At 39.1% G+C, this 19,102-nt stretch overlaps 1 protein-coding gene across 11 annotated transcripts in view; it reads right to left on the bottom strand.

Annotated features, from left to right (window-relative positions):
- The window catches only part of LOC6529209 (intraflagellar transport protein 88 homolog), a 25,523-nt gene extending 6,421 nt beyond the window's left edge, over nucleotides 1-19,102 (bottom strand). For 3 of the 11 annotated variants that reach the window (XR_005560783.2, XR_005560784.2, XM_039373176.2), the window contains exons 1-4: nucleotides 16,969-19,018; nucleotides 15,484-15,875; nucleotides 2,228-2,453; nucleotides 1,426-2,176 (exon numbers count right to left, since the gene is read on the bottom strand). Coding sequence is in view for 9 of the 11 variants with exons in the window: in XM_039373176.2 (XP_039229110.1) it covers nucleotides 1,426-2,176; nucleotides 2,228-2,453; nucleotides 15,484-15,860 (1,354 nt within the window). In the remaining 2 variants the exon portion in view is untranslated. Of the gene's footprint in view, nucleotides 1-1,425; nucleotides 2,177-2,227; nucleotides 2,454-15,483; nucleotides 16,307-16,968 lie in introns of those variants that run through there. The other 8 variants (XM_039373171.2, XM_039373169.2, XM_039373173.2 and 5 more) reach the window with 8 other exon arrangements.

The following is a 19,102-nucleotide window of genomic DNA, read 5'->3' as shown; positions in this document are numbered from 1 at the left end:
ACAAGAGAGAACGCTATAGTCGAGTTCCCCGACTATCTGATACCCGTTACTCAATTAGTGAAAGTTCAAAGGAGGCTGTTCAATATTGACAGTTTTCAGCGGTTTGTGGGCGTGGCAAAAAGTTTTTCTGCAGATCGATAGAAATTTACATTACTAACAAAAAATGAAAAAATATCAAAACATTTTACAAAAGTGTAAGCGTGTCAGCTTTGGTCGATTTGTGGGCGTTAGAGTGGGCGTGGTAAAAATTTATTTGCAAATCGAGAGAAATTAACAAAACTAATAAAAAAAATTAAAAAATATTAAAACATTTTTCAAAAGTCTGGGCGTGGCAGTTTTGGGCGGTTCGTGAGCGTGGCAACATGAATCGACAAACTTGCGCTGCGTATATGTCTCTGGAGTCTATATGCTTAATACCCTTAGTACCCTTTTACGTGGACACATGAAACATGCTCTTTGAACGAAGTCATACATGTTAATAAATATATTACGCTAATACAGCGGCTTCTGACATGGATTTCCCTTTGTATTAGTAATAATATAGAACTGGCTATCATTGGCGTTGATCAGCGTGCACGGTACGAGAAAAATATTTTTTAAGGCTAATTATAAAAAAAATTATTAAGTAACAACAAGAGAGAATATATAGTTGAGCTCCTGGACTAACGGACATCCGTTCATCAGCTAGTAAAGGGGCGAATGAGAATTTTGACCAGTTTTTGGCTTACTTTAAACTTTAAAAATTGTAATACCCGCAGGAGTAACAAAACAAGAAATGACGCAATAGTTGAGTTTCTCGACTATCAAATATCTGTTACGCTATTTATATATACCTAAATAGCGTTGCCTCATATTTTCTTATAACTTTTATTAGAGCAACATGACAGGTCATTCAATCTTTCAAGTCCGACATTTATTCCACATGTAATAGGACAGATTTTTTAGGAAAGCTGATCCCTAAACAACGAAAATGCCAACAACAAGGACAACGAGAACGAGAAGGGCAAACACTACAGATGAAGAAGGAGACAATGATCAACGATGAGCAAGAGCGCCAAGTGTTGCACTACGGCAGGAGAGTTGTTGCTTGCTCGTTGAAAAAGTAAGTTTTGCATTTTGTCTGTGTAGCTGCGGGAGCGACAACGAGACGACGATAAAATTGACGATTCATATTCACCATATCCTATATTGTTTGTTCTAAAATAGGTATAAAGTTAATATTATTACAAGAAAACGCCACATATATAGAGTGTTTCAAACCTGAGAGACAAGTAAAACAAACAGACGGACACACGGAAATAGCCTAGGCTATTGTATGATCTGGATTACATTCATTTATAGGGTTGCCAACTTCTGACCAAAATTATATTGCCCGTGAGATTTTATTTTATCCGGCCTGCTGTACTTTATATCATTCATACTCACCATCATTATAGTTATCTTCGATAAAAGGTGATATTAAATCCACAATCATTGTAATAGATTTTTTAACGGTATTCCGACGTTCATTGGTATATATGGCAAGCTCGTCTTTCTTAAGAGCTTGGACAACATAACGATGTTTTTCTCTTGTTACAAAATTTACGGCCTCGTTTAATTTCTCGTAAGAACCGTCACCTTCTTCTTTAATGACAACGCCTCTGACTTCTTCGTTGTCTGAAGACTGGTGCATGTTAGTTTTGCCAGTTTGTTGAACCGGTTCAGATTGCTGTTGCAGTTTAATGATATTCGTCTCACTCTCCATATCCGATTCCGTTGCTTCGGTTTGGACATCACAAAGTCTTCGAAAGGCCAACTTTACCTTCTCCACATCGCCCAAGGCGAAGTAGCAGAGTAAGAGGTGAATGCTACACCTAATGCTTGCCCGCTCCGACATTATAAATTCAAAGCTAGAAGCAGCATCTGAATAGGAGCCCATGCGGATAAAGAGGATTCCAATGTTTTCACGGATCTTAAGTCTCAACTGACTTAAGTTCTTTGGTACCGAATCAAGGGCCATGCGGTACATTTTAACCGCCTTTTGGAAAATACCCATGCTGTAGTAGATGTTACCCATATTTAGTTTTAGCTGATTGACGTGTGGAAACATCTTGTTCTTGGTCATAATGCTGTAGGTATTAAGGGCCTCGATGTGCATCTCATTGCGTTCGTATTGCTCCGCGAGATTAAAAAAAACCTATAGTTAATATATAAATAAGTTATAAATGCCTGTTGTAGTCTATCTTACCGCATATGTCAAATCAAAGTTGTGGTAAACATTTTCACCATGCTGGTCTCGAAATTGGTGTAATGTTCGATCTAATGAGAATGATTCTTTGGCTTTATTCAATGCCTCGGCCAATTTCGCATCCAAGTTCAATAATTGATTGGGGGAGCTTTGCCAGGCCAAAACTATTGACGACTCCAAAAGCTTCACAATTTTTCCTTCCAGATTCTTATACTTCATTTGGGGGCTATAATTTAATATAATATAATATAATATTATCTTGGTAATATTCTGACTTTGGGTGCTACCTAATATTCTACCAATCTACCATCACTGCTTGTTCCTGATTCGCTACGATATAAAAAAGGCTTTATAATATGAAATGAAATTACAGTGATCACTTAAATATTTAAAAAACCAAACGCTTCTTTTTTCTGTAAAATACATTTTACCGGACGGCTTTATAATATGTGTCATAGGAACCACCTGAAATTTATTTAAAAACAAGAGAGAACGCTATTGTCGAGTTCGCCGACTATCTGATACCCGTTACTCAGCTAGTGGAAGTGCAAAGGAGAGTCTTCTGCACTGACGGTTTTTGAGTGAGTTAGAGTGGGCGTGGCAAAAAGTTTTTTGGCAGAACAATGGAAAATTTACAAGACTAATAAAAAAATAAAAAAAAACATCAAAATATTTTTTAAAAGTGTGGGCCTAGCAGTTTCGTTCGGTTTGTGGCCCTGGCAACATGGGTCAAAAAACTTGCGCTGTGTCTATATCTCTGCAGTCTGCATCCTTAATCCCAAACTTAAAGCTGTTATAGTTCCTGAAATCTCGACGTTGATACGGACATAGACAGAAAATATTGCAATATTTTTGGATGTCTTTCAGGCTTTATAAAAAGGGTGGCTAGATTGAAAGATGTTCAAAATTAAAACAATGCTTTCCCAAAATACTAACAAACTTCTGAAATCGTTCCATTGCAACAGAGCCTTTGCTGTGTGATTAAACCTAGATATATCCGACGACCACTATAAAACCTGGAGTGCTGCAAGGCAGCGTTTATATAGAGACTACTGGCGACTTCTACGCTTGCCGACGGTACATCGATTTTAGGTCAATCAAAATGGCCTGTACAATCAACAATTCACATCTCTTGTCACTTAGTGGCCATGGAGTAGTGGCTATCTGACTGAAGAGTCAAAATAATCAAACAGAAATGTAAGCATATGTCATTCACACTCAATCGGCAAGACTGCCCCTCGATCACCTTAAACAACACCGTACTCCCGAAGGTAAAATATCTTAAGTTTCCCCTCAATCGAAGGCTCACCTGTCGCAAGCATTTCTCCATTGGCTTATCAACTTTCGGTCATCCCTATGGATGCACTAGACGGTCCCCGCATTAAAACAAATTTCGGCGTACTGCTCCCAACTATGGGAAAGTGCCAGCTGTTGTAATAGTGATATCATACAAAGCGCTTAGTCGAAGACACTGAGAACAATCACTGAAACATCCTAGTATGTATATCCGAAACAAAAATATCCAAAGAGAGACAAGTACATAAGCAAATTAACTTCTCATCCTTACAATCTTGCGAGAAGTCTAACGCGTGTTTGCGACTAATCCCGGCTTCGCCGCAGCGACCTTTAGCTCAACGATGATCATTAAGTACGACTTTTTCCAGAATACAGTCAAAAATACTTTTATATACTGTATATAACTAGGATTTAGATAATTATTGTTAGTCTCATTATTTTAGAGAAGATCCAACAACATTTGCATTTGCAACACCAACTTTATAGATTTAATAGTTCCTTAACTCATTACGTTTATCACGACGGGCAGACGAGTTATCGGGTTATTCAATACAACAATCAATAGCGAATAACTTAAAAAGATTGCATTAATTATTTAAAAACAAGACAGAACGCTATTGTCGAGTTCTTCGACTATTCGATACCGCTTACTCAGCTAGTGGAATGCGAAAGAGAAATTTACACTTTTAAAAAATTGTTTTGCCAGTTTTAATTGATATGCCAAAATTATTCTTAGTTTATGGAAAAAACTCCCGGTCATGGTATTGAGGAATACTGATACTAACAGTGAGAAATAATTTGTCTTTATAAAAACTTCTGATACCACAGAAGATCAAAAAAGGACGATCAAAACTTCAACATATAAAAGTTTTGATATCAACATTTGTGAAGAAAAATATTTTTGCCTTTAACTTTATAAATACAATTCACAACGAATCGATTACAAAAATTTGCAAAATCGACAACAAAAAGCTGAGAAAAATTGATGTGTGATGATGTTTGCGATTCTAGTAAGAATCGTCATAAAGAACCCAAAATTAAATTATCTTGCCATCTTGGTCGTAATTGTCGAAACAAATTCAAAGTAAACAACGTCAATCGAACAAGAATGGGATTCAAAATATATACATTCAAAAAAGCAAACATGGCACACGGACACATATGTGGTGTCATGACAGTGGGTTCTCGGCTTTTTTAAGAAGGTTACAGATGTTTAAAAAACAATTTATATGGTAGATCAAAACACGACAAAAGGTAACAGTATCGGCAAAGTAAAAATTTATGTATAAAAAAAACAGAGTCATCAGAATAACTGTTTTTATGCAAAAACTGGAATTTCTCAAAACGACGTATGTACAGGGTGCGTTATCTGGATGTATCCTAGTTCAACATTGTATAACTCTGCCAATTTTCAAAAATGAACAAGATTTTTCACAATATTCGTTTTCAATGTAAAGCGGTACGATTTCAGCGCGTTCTTTCGGTGTATATCGACTCATAGCTAAAATGGCACTGAATGACGTTTCAGAATTTTGTTCATCTGTCCAAATCGGCTGAAAAATGAGAAAAGAATTTTAATTTACCAATATTTTAGGTTTCAGATATTACGTACGTCTAGGGATACTAATAAGATAAAGACACTGATGGTGTAAATATCAAAATAACCTGCTACGATTTAGTTACACAGGATGAGTCTCCAAACGACGTTTCCGGTACCGGCGCCTGGACGAGGCAGAGGACACATAATGAAGACTCGACAGCGTGGGAGACCGAGAAAATGTATCAAGAAGAGCTAGAACGTCATATTTATAATGCATTTGCATCTGAAAGCAACGATTACGACCCAGACGGTGTACTGATGTTTGCAACCGTGGTAGGAGACCCATTGACATTTAAGGTCTAAAGTCATTTTATATAAAATTTGAACCAAAACATTAAAAGACATACAAATTATGTCATTTGCTACGGCTTTTTAATACCAAACCGCGCTCGCAATCATGTCAAACATCCGAAATCGACTTTGCACTTCAAGTGCCAAAAGTTGGCTCGGTTCATTAGAACAAGGCAAATCTGAAGTGAAGAGGGAACATCTGGAGTAGGCCTGTCAAAAGCAGGCTCTTGAAATGGCAACCTGTACTCTTCTTGTTTTCACCATAATTCTACTAAGATATATTCTTTCGCATATTTTTGAGAATATAGGGTGCAACCTTATCAGTCGTTATCGCAAGATTCTGAGGTTTTCCTATATTAATAAAGAATTTACGGAATTTGGTTAAAAAGGAGAACAGGGAACAGGATTATCTTCTTAGGCAATTAGGTAATTTGCTTTTGACGCCCGGCCCTTTTTTGCAAAGTAAAAGCTTTAAGTTTCTTCTGGACATGTTGGAAGCACCCGGAAAGGAAACATTAAGGAAGTCCACTGTTAACACTTTCGGAGATCGCGAGGTCAAGTGGCTCAAAGTGTTTCTTTAGTTCGTCCGCAAAAACTTTAAAAAGTACTTAGTCGAATCTGCACCATGTATCGTTAGGTGACCGTGGACGTTTTCAGACATTTTCAGCGATGTTTTTTCCTTTGCACTTTCACTAGCTGAGTAACGGGTATCAACAATGCGACTAAACAATATCTTTGCATTATTTTACGACCCTACGTGAGACAAATGCATAAGGATGGCCTACCTGCTGCGAGTTACACAGCAGATGAGCGTGTAAAAATCACAGTGCGTGGAAAAAAGTATGGAAAAAGAGGGTTTCTCTGTAGATAGAGAAAGTAGGCAGAAATTAAAAATGTAGATCACAGATAAGAAAGACCGGAAGCCCTGGGGGCACCTGTTGACCGTAGTCTGAAAACGGCGACGCTTCCTAAGGTCCAAAAGACTCATAGAGTTGTTAATGGTAACAAGGTAATCGTGTATATATAAATTTGGTGGGACAAACACGAATAATTTACTAAAACAGACGCGAATATGTCGTAACGAGCAGACCAAATAAATAAGTTTATTACATTTGGCGCCCGAAACATGATTGACATACGAAAACAAAATAGTTATGGTTGGATCAACCGCCCCAAGAACGACAAATTATGGCGTTGCCATCTGTCCTCCGAACATTGTAATCGATAGTCAGTATTTTTAAGTGAACTTATGTTGTGAACCAGTTTAAATAAAATAGAATTTGTTAGCTAAATGTGTGCACGCACACTGTTTTTCGCCATCGGAACGTTGGAAATTAGGGAAAACTTGGCATTTAAGGACACACTGCGGTGAGCAGTGAGCAGTTCCAATTGTTATAACCATGAATTCTTGAATAATAAAACGAGCCTACTACCAGTTAGTCTGTCCCTTTCTTTCGGGATTCAAGGTGGAGTAGCCGTTAAAGGAAACTCCGTTGCGAGACGACAGTTTTTATTCGCAGTCCGAGGGAGACATAAATGGCAACATGCGCTGTAATGACGACTTAGACGGCCAACGAGAAGGATTTGTGAGCGGAGTCAGCGCTAGGAGTCGCAGCCAGCGAAATAGACAGGCGCAGCCAGCGCTGAGCGGGGTACAACCGGGTCGCAGCCATTGACGAGGGGACGCAGTGGAGCGTTATTTGCGGAGACCGCAGCCAACGGTCACAAGGCGCAAGGAACGTCAAGCATCGACGTCCGAAGTTAGCGGTCACAGGGCGTCGGAGACGCCATTTTGAAGGGCTCCAGCCATATTGAAGTTTGAGAAAATACACCATTCCCCAAGGAAGTAAACCCCTATACCGAGAGCGGATCAGCAGCCAGCGGGTAGTGGAACGAGAACTCGGCAGCGGGTAAACAACACCACCATTGGTACCCCGTCCACCGAACGGGGGGACGAACCGCTACCGAAGGAGCTATGCAAGGCCTTTTGCGACGCAAAGAGATAGACGCCGTGGGACGTTTCCGATAACCTCGCCATTACTTCAGACACGGTGCAGTTCGGGCACTACAGATGGTAGTCAGGCAGCATTCGCGGCAGTGGATTATTGAAGGGTCACGTATGGGGGCGACGGCGTGCTGGTGAGCTTCGTATGCGCAAAGACGAAGTGTGCCCCAATGACGACGATGACGATCCCACGGCTGGATTTACAGGCAGCAGTCCTTGGAACCTGGCTGATGAACACTGTCAGGTAGGAGCACTGTGTGGTCATCACGGATCTGGTGTTATGAACAGACCCGAAGACGGTGCTGAGATGGATCGGGAGTACCCAACGCCGCACAGTGGCGCATTAGATACTTTTCATCATTTTTTTTAAACGTAATTTTAATTAATTAAATGTAATTTTAATACCTTTCGATTAAGTGGTCATACAATATGGTGGTATTTTATACTCAAAAATTAATGTGTTTGGAGGGAGTTTTCTCAATTTGTATCCAATTTCGACAAATACTTTTCATTTGTTATACCCGTTACTCGTAGAGTAAAAGGGTATACTAGATTCGTTGAAAAGTATGTAACAGGCAGAAGGAAGCGTTTCCGACCATATAAAGTATATATATTCTTGATCAGGATCAGCCGAGTCGATTTGGCCATGTCCGTCTGTCCGTCCGTCTGTCCGTCCATCTGTCCGTCTGTCTGTCCGTATGAACGTCGAGATCTCAGGAACTACAAAAGCTAGAAAGTTGAGACTAAGCACACAGACTCCAGAACCATAGACGCAGCGCAAGTTTGTCGATTCATGTTGCCACGCCCACTCTAACGCCCACAAACCGCCCAAAACTGCCACGCCCACACTTTTGAAAAATGTTTTAATATTTTTTCATTTTTGTATTGGTCTTGTAAACTTCTATCGATTTGCAAAAAAACTTTTTGCCGCGCCCACTCTAACGCCCACAAACCGCCCAAAACTGCCACGCCCACACTTTTGAAAAATGTTTTAATATTTTTTCATTTTGTATTGGTCTTGAAAATTTCTATCGATTTGCAAAAATTCTTTTTGCCACGCCCACTCTAACGCCCACAAACCGCCCAAAACTGCCACGCCCACACTTTTGAAAAAGGTTTTAATATTTTTTCATTTTTGTATTGGTCTTGAAAATTTCTATCAATTTGCAAAAAATCTTTTTGCCACGCCCACTCTAACGCCCACAAACCGCCAAAAACTGTCCTTCGCACTTACACTAGCTGAGTAACGGGTATTAGATAGTCGGGGAACTCGACTATAGCGTTCTCTCTTGTTTTCTCTGAAAATGCTTATATGGTACATATTTAATGTATTAAAAACAAACAAGAGAGAACGCTATAGTCGAGTTCCCCGACTATCTGATACCCGTTACTCAGCTAGTGGAAGGGAGAAGGAGAGTCTTAAACACAGTTTTTGCTGGTTTGTAGGCGTTATAGTGGGCGTGGCCAAAAGTTTTTTGGCAAATCGATAGAAGTTTACAAGACCAATACAAAAATGAAAAAATATCAAAACATTTTTCAAAAGTGTGGGCGTGACAGCTTTGGGCGGTTTGTGGGCGTTAGAGTGGGCGTGGCAAAAAGTTTGTTGGCAAATCGATAGAAATTTACAAGACCAATACAAAAATGAAAAAATATCAAAACATTTTTTAAAAGTGTGGGCGTGACAGCTTTGGGCGGTTTGTGGGCGTTAGAGTGGGCGTGGCAAAAAGTTTTTTTGCAAATCGATAGAAATTTACAAGACCAATACAAAAATGAAAAAATATTAAAACATTTTTCAAAAATGTGGGCGTGGCAGTTTTGGGCGGTTTGTGGGCGTTAGAGTGGGCGTGGCAACCTGAATCGACAAACTTGCGCTGCGTCTATGTCCCTGGAGTCTGTATACTTAATCTCAACTTTCTAGCTTTTGTAGTTCCTGAGATCTCGACGTTCATACGGACAGACGGACAGACGGACAGACAGACGGACGGACAGACGGACATGGCCAGATCGACTCGGCTACTGATCCTGATCAAGAATATATATGGTATACTTTATATGGTCGGAAACGCTTCCTTCTGCCTGTTACATACTTTTCAACGAATCTAGTATACCCTTTTACTCTACGAGTAACGGGTATAAAAATAAATACATTTTAAAGAAAACAAAATTTATGTTTTTTTAATTTTGTCAATTTTTCATCTATTTGTACCTTTTTTTTTACAAATAATTAAAAATATTCATTTAATTTTACTTAATTTAATATTTTTAAAGAATAATTAATCATTATACATTCATTTAAAATCATTAGAAAGTCATTGAAAAACAAGGAAAAAATGTATGCCCGCCATACAATTTCGTACTGCGCAGCAACTGCGCTTGTAGCAGAATTTGCACTAAGCCGCGCTGAGTTGAAAGTATCTTTTGCCTGGGAAATTCGGGGTGGGACGTGGGGGACCCGATTTTTTTTGATTCTGATTAAGAACATATTCAAGAACAACACCTCATACTCCAAACCCAGGGAATGGTAGGGATTTATATACTCCATCAAAGTTGAAAACAAGAGAGAACGCTATGGTCGAGTTTGCCGACTATCTGATACCTATCTGATACCCTATCTGATTACTCAGCGAGTGGAAGTGCGAAGTAGAGTCTTCAACACTGACAGTTTTTAGCGGTTTGTGGGCGTGGCAAAAAGTTTTTTGGGAAATCGATAGAAATTTACAAGACCAATACAAAAATGAAAAATATCAAAACTTTTTTTAAAAGTGTGGGCGTGGCAGTTTTAGGCGGTTTGTGGGCGTTAACAACATGAATCGACAAGCTTGCGCTGCGTCTATGTCCCTCGAGTCTATGTGCTTAATCTAAACTTTGTAGCTTTTGTAGTTCCTGAGATCTCAGCGTTCATACTCTGCGAGTAACGGGTAATATGTAATACGAGTAATATGTGAAAATTAGTACTTCGGTAAAACAGGTATTCCTGCACTTGCAAAGAATATTACACATTTATTCTACCTTTGTTTTACCGAGATTTGATGAACCGAGTGGCGGAGATTCTGGAGTCGTCGAGGCTTCTTAATGGAGATGGGTGCCTACAGCCAACAATGCGGCGGTTGATGCTCTCAAAGAGCTGGTGAGGGTTACAGCCTGGGTACTACGGTTTGCGCGCAAACAGAGAAGCGATCTCGAGGAATACGGCCTTACTGCACCAGAATGTTGGTCAGACATGCACAACTGGAGTCGTTCCCCGAAGAGATAAGATCGGCGGAAGCCGAGAGCTGTCGCTTCCAGGACGAGAACGGGATTCTGCGAACTTACATCAGAATTGATGCTGTACTGTGCATACCGTACTGTGCGAGGAATCTCGTAATACTGTCAGACAGGCACAGACTCACAGAGCGACAAATCCACGCCAGGTGAAGCATCAAATTTTGGATGCTACAATTGCCGAGATCTAGCCGAGATTCAGCCGAGATTCAGCCGAGATCCAGATGGGTCACGAAGATGAGGCGTGTGATGCGTGCAACGGGTTCAAGGTGCAGCGAGCGCGGACGATGCCGCCGATAATGACGCCCCATCCGAAAGACACCTTGGATGCGGGTGGATGGCCATTTAAATATACTGGATTGGACTACTTTAAGCCACTGTTGGTGCCTGTGTCCCACCACAATGAGAAACGTTGGGTCGCCTTGACAAGGCCATTCATCTGGAGATGGCGCATAACCTGTCAACGGATTCCTGCATAATTGCGATCAGGAACTTCGTCTGCCGTAGAGGGCCAGTACATAGACTTCGCAGCGACAACGACAAGAACTTCGCGGAAGCTGACAGGGAAGCCAAGCCAGACGCTTTGGTGACGTTTTTGAGTGAGAGAGTGAGAGTGAGTTGTCGAGCAGAAGCATAGAAAGGGTTTTCATTTGCCCAGTGAAACCGACGGAGTGTGGGAGCGGATGTTGCAGTGCGTTACGAGAGTACTGCGTCATACCCTGAAAGAAGTTGCGCCAAGGACCATGTTTAAAGAATATTTTGGTTGAGGCTGAGAAAATCGTGAATTCGCGTCCGCCCACTCATTTGCCTGTGGATGCGGACCAGTAGGCGCCTTTGACGCCAAATTACCTACTCAAGGGAGTGACCAATCTGCCGGATACGCCTGGATAGGATGCGGAGCTGCCCAAGAAGGGTTCCACAAGAAAGCAGTGGAGGATCGGTTATTTATTGATCATTCCTTTGTCTTAGCACGCTCAATTTTCGAGCAATTTAATAACAAAGGGTGGCCCGTGTTTGAATCGGTGCAGACAAGAACAACACCCCGAAGCCGACGAGCAAGGCCGGATCCTAAAGCGTGTCCCCGCAAGTACCGATTCTCGGAGTTTTGGCACAGCACCCGTCGTTACACGTTACTCGTGTTGATGATCTTAGGGTTGTTTTTAGCCCGATTCTAAAATTTTCTTATCACATTTCGCTCATAGTCAATGATGATCCTAACGTAACTAAATCCTTATTCATTTTATTAGTATTACCTCCTTGTTCCAGTAAACTAATGCTGATTATTTGAAGTTGATAATTCCGACTTGGTTAGTCGCCCAAACTTTTCTGATTCGATTAGATTTTTAAGCAATCCATTCTACATTTTTAACACGAAATTAGATCTATTGGGTAAGAAATGTGTTTCTGGCCCGCGCAAAATGGGTTAGGGAACGGTCCTTCCAATTTGACGGCGAAGAAAACCCTCGCATGGTTTGCCATGCTATGAAGTGGCTTATATCGAACAACATGACCTGGAGGACTTGGTTCATAGAAAGTTTTTCAGAAATACTTCCTTGTAATGGCGACATACAAAAGTACAGCAAATAAAGAGAACTATTGATGTTAAGATGCTGGAGAAGAGGAATGCAGAAATATATATATCAGCGAAGTGGGTATCGGCCGTTAAGAAAATAAATTTTAGTGAATACAAATACTACAAGGGGGATTTGTGGTTGAGAGCAGGCGGGCAGTCGATTTGAGTTTGAAAAGTTTGTCAGGGTCGCCAACAGCGTGGAAACCAGCAACGTGACAAGTATTATTATATTAGTCATAAGGTGCCTCCAACTTCGTAATGCAACCTGTCGAAGATGATACGCTTTTAACTCGTGTGTGTAATCTCAAAGCCTTTGTTCAGTCAGCGACCTTCCAACCTTCTCAACCATTGTTCACCTTAGTGCTCAGTTGACAAAGTACGGCAATGGAGATATGCCACCACAGATATGGTCCAATTTGTGGAGAACAAGACGAAGTTAAATAGATCAATAAAGACAGGGCTTTACATATCTACGAAGTGATCACATGACTAGATCCTGCAACTCGAATGGTGAGTGTCAATTAATTCGATGTCGTCAGAGGCATCATCACCTGCTGCACAGAGCAGAAAACTTACGCAGGCTCTGACCATGGCCGATAGACAAAAGGCCGCATTATAAACCATTGCCACCTGGAAAGTGCGATATGAATTTTTGGTAATCAGAGGATAGATGTGGATAAATGTGTTTACTATGTGGACAAGCAAATGTACAAGCAAATGATGTAGTTGAGTTGTGCCATTTTTCTCTTTCTCACTTGGACGAGTAAAGTGCGTCGGATGGGGTAGCGCTGAGCTAAAGAATTTAGGAATGTGTTGGCAGGCAGCCACGGATAACTTCAGATTCAATGTGAAGTATCATTAAGTGCTTAGTTGACAGCGTTTTAAACAGTGCTCGAATTCCTACCATGCAAAAAAATGTTTAGTTTGGTTATATCTTTGTTTGATTCTCTGGGACGTATTTGCTGCCGCATGATTACTTAAAGGTATGCAGGCATGCTCCGGTAATCGAATTCGTAAGAATTTTACGAAATCCATTTTAAATCAAAAAATGTTGTGCTCCGGTTTTCGAATTCCTAGGAGTTTTTGATTTGTAAAACGGGCACTTTTGTCTGGCCAAAATGAAAAGCAATCAGATATTGTTTACTAAGGGAAAAAAACAGAAATTTTCGATTTGGTAACGTCGTCAAAAGATATAGTGAAGGGTGCCATTCTGTTGGTGAAACGAAACAGTTTCGTTTCTTATTAAATACTACTTATAAATTACGTATAATACTACTTATAAAATATAAAAGAATTTAATTACTGAATGTTCAAAGTGCAGTATAATTGCGAATATCGGAATTAAAAGTGGCAGCTCTTGATTTTCTCAAGCCCTCATATTTCTGCCTTCTCCTGGCTTCAAAACAAGCAATGGCAAATATAAAAGGCATTTTTCCACGTAGTATGTGGGGACTAAAGTTAGAAGGATGCTGTTTGAGCAGCCAGAAGAGATGAGAAACAAAACATTCCGATAACCAAAATTTTTCGAAAACCAGAGCACCTAAAAACGAAAACGAATGATTGGGCCCAATCGAATACTTAATCAATTTTAAAATACATTAAAATACGTATGTGAAGGTACTAGAAAAAGAAAAGAAAGAACTCAATAGCCCAAATATTGTTGGCCCATCGGTCAAATATTAGAAAACCAAGGGAGAATGCTACAGTCGAGTCCTCCGACTATGGGACTAAAGCGTTACTCAGCTAGTGGAACTGCGAAGAAGAAATTTTAACACCATCATTATATGGCGGTTTGTGGGCGTGGCAAATCAAAAGAAATTTACGGGACTAACAAAATGAGAAAAAGTATCAAAACATTTTTTAAAACTGCAGATATAGGCGGGTTGTGGGCGTTAGAGTGGGCGTAGCAAAAAGATATTTGGCAAATCGAGCGAAATTTACAAGACTAACAAAAATGTTAAAAATATCAAAACATTTTTTGGACTTTTGGGCGATTTGTGCGCGTGCCACTCTTACCCCCACAAACCGCCAAAAACGTCCAAAACTGCCAGTCCCATCCTTTTAAAGAATGGTTTGATATTTTGCATTTTCTATCGTTTTGCCAAATTTCTTGATCAGGATTATCCATGTCGGGAACTATTCAAGCTAAAAATTGATTCTAAGCATGCAGAGACACGCTTTTGAAAAATGTTTGTATATATTTTTTAAATTTTCATAGAACCGTAAATTTGTATCTATTTTCCAAAACAGTTTTAGCCAGGCCTACCAGCCTCGCAAAACTGCCACGCCCACACTTTCGAACAATGTGCATTTTATTTTATATCGATATGCCAAAAACGTTTTGCCATCGCCCACAAGCCAAATCAACACGGTTTTTATTTTTATACCCGTTACTCGTAGAGTAAAAGGGTATACTAGATTCGTTGAAAAGTATGTAACAGGCAGAAGGAAGCGTTTCCGACCATATAAAGTATATATATTCTTGATCAGGATCAATAGCCGAGTCGATCTGGCCATGTCCGTCTGTCCGTCCGTATGAACGTCGAGATCTCAGGAACTACAAAAGCTAGAAAGTTGAGATTAAGCATACGGACATAGAAGCAGCGCAAGTTTGTCGATTCATGTTGCCACGCCCACTCTAACGCCCACAAACCGCCCAAAACTGCCACGCCCACACTTTTGAAAAATGTTTTGAAATTTTTTCATTTTTGTATTAGGCTTGTAATTTTCTATCGATTTACCCAAAAACTTTTTGCCGCGCCCACTCTAACGCCCTCAAACCGCCCAAAGCTGCTACGCCCACACTTTTGAAAAATGTTTTGATATTATTTCATTTTTGTATTAGTCTTGTAAATTTCTATCGATTTGCCAAAAAACTTTCTGCCACGCCCACTATAACGCCTACAAACCGCCAAAAACTGCGTTTAAGACTCTCCTTCTCTCTTTCACTAGCTGAGTAACGGGTATCAGATAGTCGGGGAACTCGACTATAGCGTTCTCTCTTGTTTTGATTTTAATAGTTTTCTTGCCCATTTCTTTTCATATGCCCAACATATGTTGAAACTTGTACATCTCACTCGGCTATAGCGTTTTCTCTTGTTTAACAATATAATAATTTTTTTACAAATCTTAGTACTTCTATTACTATTTTTCTATTATACTTTAAATTTTTTATTCTTTTTCACAACCCCTTTTGTGCAACATTTACCTGAAAAAAGTAAAATACTCACTTTACTTCCTTCATGGCATCCCCAGCGTTTGCTGACGAGAGTGTTTGTTGCTTCGCCTTCTCCAGGAAAAATTGTTCGAACCTTTGATGAGCAGACCCGCAATTAGCCGCGTAGCCCACTGCCCGAACGGCTGTTGACGGTCTTGCAAGACCTGATTTATCACCTCCTGTAGCCCGACTACTAACCAGATTGCCGCGCTGAATTACAGGATTACACAGCGTAAAAAATTTATCTTTTTCAATACTCACTGAAAAAAGTTGTGATGTTGGGGGTCTGGGTCTTCCCGCCGCCGTGGGTGGGGGTGGCGGCACTGCTGCATGTTCGGAAACAGGCTCCGGTAATATTTGCGTTCCGTTAGCACTGCTTTTAGAAGTCATTCTTGTCACACAGTCCTAAACACATAAAATGTTGTCAATCAATAGCAACTGTGGTTGAGGGTTGGTCTTTGTTTTGGTTAAGTTTCCTTGGTGATCAAAAGTGAGTGTCACGGTTCCCAATTAAAGCGGTATACATACATATATGAATAACTACCAATTTAATGTTAATGGTAAAATAGGTATATATGCCAAATCATTTTAGTTTATTTACTAAGACATTTGATTATTAAGACATTTTTGGAAGTATTATATTTGAATGTTTTAAGTGAATTGTAAGCTGAATCAAGACGAAATTTGCGGATTGCTAATAATTTTAGAATCGTGCATATTCCGGTATGAGCCGAACCCTGTTTTGCGTACACAGAGTTTTTGAAAAAATACTAGCATCTTTTTCAATTATATATTAATTTAGAATGTCCTATTATTGTAATTATTAATTATTAACATAATTATGTAAGTTAAAAAAAAAATAATAATACAAATTTTATATAAAAATATATATAAAACTCACTTATTATAGCAAAAATAAAATTATACAATAAACTATTTATTTATTTTAAAATTATGGTTTTAATATACATAATTCGTCGAGGATATACATTTACAGTATTGGTCATACACAAAAGAAAGTTGTTTGGCAAATCGCTAAAAATTTTGAAAACTGATATAAAAATAAAAATATATTTTTTTAAATGTGTGGGCGTGGCATCTTGGGGCGGCTTGTGGTCGTTAGAGTGGACGTAGCCAAAAGTTGTTGTGCAAATCTATAGAATCTTACAAAACTAACAAAAATTTTAAAAATCTTTGATACATATTTTAAAAGTAGGGGCATGGCTTTTGGCGGTTTTTGGGCTTTGGATTGAACGTGACAACATGGGTCAACAAACTCGCTCCGCGTCGAAATCTCTGGAAGTCTGCATGCTGAATATTAGCTTTCTAGCATTTATAGTTCCTGAGATCTCGACGTTCATGCGGACGGACAGATTTTAATTCTAATCAAAAATTTGTATACATTATATGGTCGGAAACGCTAACTTCTGCCTGTTACATACTTTTCATTTACTTTACAAATAACGGGTATAATTAAAGAAATGCTGTTATTACTTACGTTAAGATGTAAAACGATTTGCCACCGTATCGATAAATCAATCGATAGATAATATCTTTGACCAAAGAATCTTTGTTTTTATAAAAACCCGAAGTTTGCCGATTGCTCATAATTTTAGAATCGTTCATATTCTGGTACAAGCCAAACCCTGTTTTGCGTAACCACAGTTTCTGAAAAATACCAGCATCTTTTTAATTTAGAATGTCCTCTTTTTGTAATTGTTAATAATTAACATAATTATGTAATTAAAAAACAAAAATAATACAATTTTTTTTAAAAATATAAATAGTATTAATGTAACATAAATACATATTTACACACATACATCGTACATATATGTAATGAAATCCAAATCATAAATGTACATTTAGTGTATATATGAAATAATTTATCTGAAAGTATGTACGTTTATGTTTTCTTACATTTTCTGATGCTATATTTTTGATCGCCATTGTAAGAAGAGACGGCACACTTAAACAAACGAGAACTTACGAGAAGCAAATGACAAAAAATCACAGAAAGATTAATGCGTTTCTGTTCAGCTCTGTTGCTTATTCATTTTTGAATCGTCAAGATCATCAGCGTTTTTTTAGAAATCTTTCCTACTTGTGAAACCACTTCCACTCGAAAAACAAGTATAACGAAACGTTCGGGAATAATTCCACTTCCGACTGAGACTTCTTTTTCTCGACACGTTCCCGAACTTCCGGCCGGGAATTGATTTTACTCACAGAAGGAAGCCATTTGTATATTTAGACTACGCTCTCAGTTTCAGGCGAGCGGAGCAATTTTGACTGTCACAAGTTTATTTCCAAATGTTGTCATGCCCACTCTAACGCTTACAAACCGCCGAAGACTTCATATTTTTATTAGTCTTGTAAATTTATATATTTATTGCCAAAAACTTTTGTTACGCTCACTGTATCACCCACAAACCGCTTGATACTGCCCGCACACATTTTTGAAATATCTATAGTTTATAAAATGAAGCATATTAAATTTCGATTTCACATGAACGCTAAACATTGACTATATGGATGGATTTGGTTCTTAAAATGGGAGAATCATATATGCAAGAATAATACGTTTTTTTTTTAGACATCGTGTATAGTTTGCAAAAACGATAGAAAACGATTTTAAAGAACTGAAATAAATGCGCTTAGATGCCCTTGTGATGGTTTTATCTACACCATTTGTTGAGTTAATAAGCTTTTTTATTAACTTTTTTCGAGCAATAAAAAGACGATTTTTATGTAGTATCAATTGCTAGAGTTGCACTGCCTCAGTTGATGACCACTCTTAAGGCAATTTAAACAAAGAGTCAGTCTTTTCGCTTCTTAAAATCGATTGGCTGAGGTTACATTTTTTAAACTCTGGCAGTACTGAATTGAAAAGCATTGCAGAAGGTCGCAGGGCAGAGGCTTGGAGCAAGAAGGGCGGACCTACGCAAATCAGATGCTCTGTGGCTTCCCACCTGATTGCCTGGCGCATATCTTTTCATGGTATCGCTGCTCCACAGACGAGCCGTGCATTCCCACGTTGGAATTACATTTTTAAAAATTTCGTCCTCTAAATGCTCCTCCCATTTCGCCAGACTCGCCAGATCCAGCTATTGGACAAGTACTTGGGTGATAATGCATCTAGCGATTTTTTCCGTTGAGTCCATTCCATTTAGCGCCCGAATATGAGAGTATTGAATTTATCCGACAGTTCACGAAGCATTGAAACGGAACCACTCTGCAATGCCCTTAGCCCAGAATCTCTGTGATGTGTGCCTGAAATACCAAACGACGATTAGCAAATCTGTTTTGTTTATTACTATTGTTTATTATTATCCAGGGACGACAATCTCATCAAACTTCTCACTCAAATAAATTTCCTCAAAATCCCGTTCGTCAAGCTCTTTAAGAATTTCTTTAAATGTTTACTGAAGCTCATCGATCACCTCCAAACTCACATGAAGAATGGACTTGATGAACGAAAATAATGCATAGCTTGATAAGGCTAATTAATTCCCGGCTAATTTTTAACATTGCAATGGCGAAAAACAAAGTACCTGCTCACGTTTACCCCACAAATCCTATCGCATTTAAACTGGTTCACAACATAAGTTCACTTAAAAATACTGACTATC

Source organism: Drosophila yakuba, chromosome 2R, assembly GCF_016746365.2.
Source record: "Drosophila yakuba strain Tai18E2 chromosome 2R, Prin_Dyak_Tai18E2_2.1, whole genome shotgun sequence".
In the NCBI taxonomy this organism is placed as follows: domain Eukaryota; kingdom Metazoa; phylum Arthropoda; class Insecta; order Diptera; family Drosophilidae; genus Drosophila; species Drosophila yakuba.
This window is presented reverse-complemented; position numbering and strand designations above follow the sequence as displayed.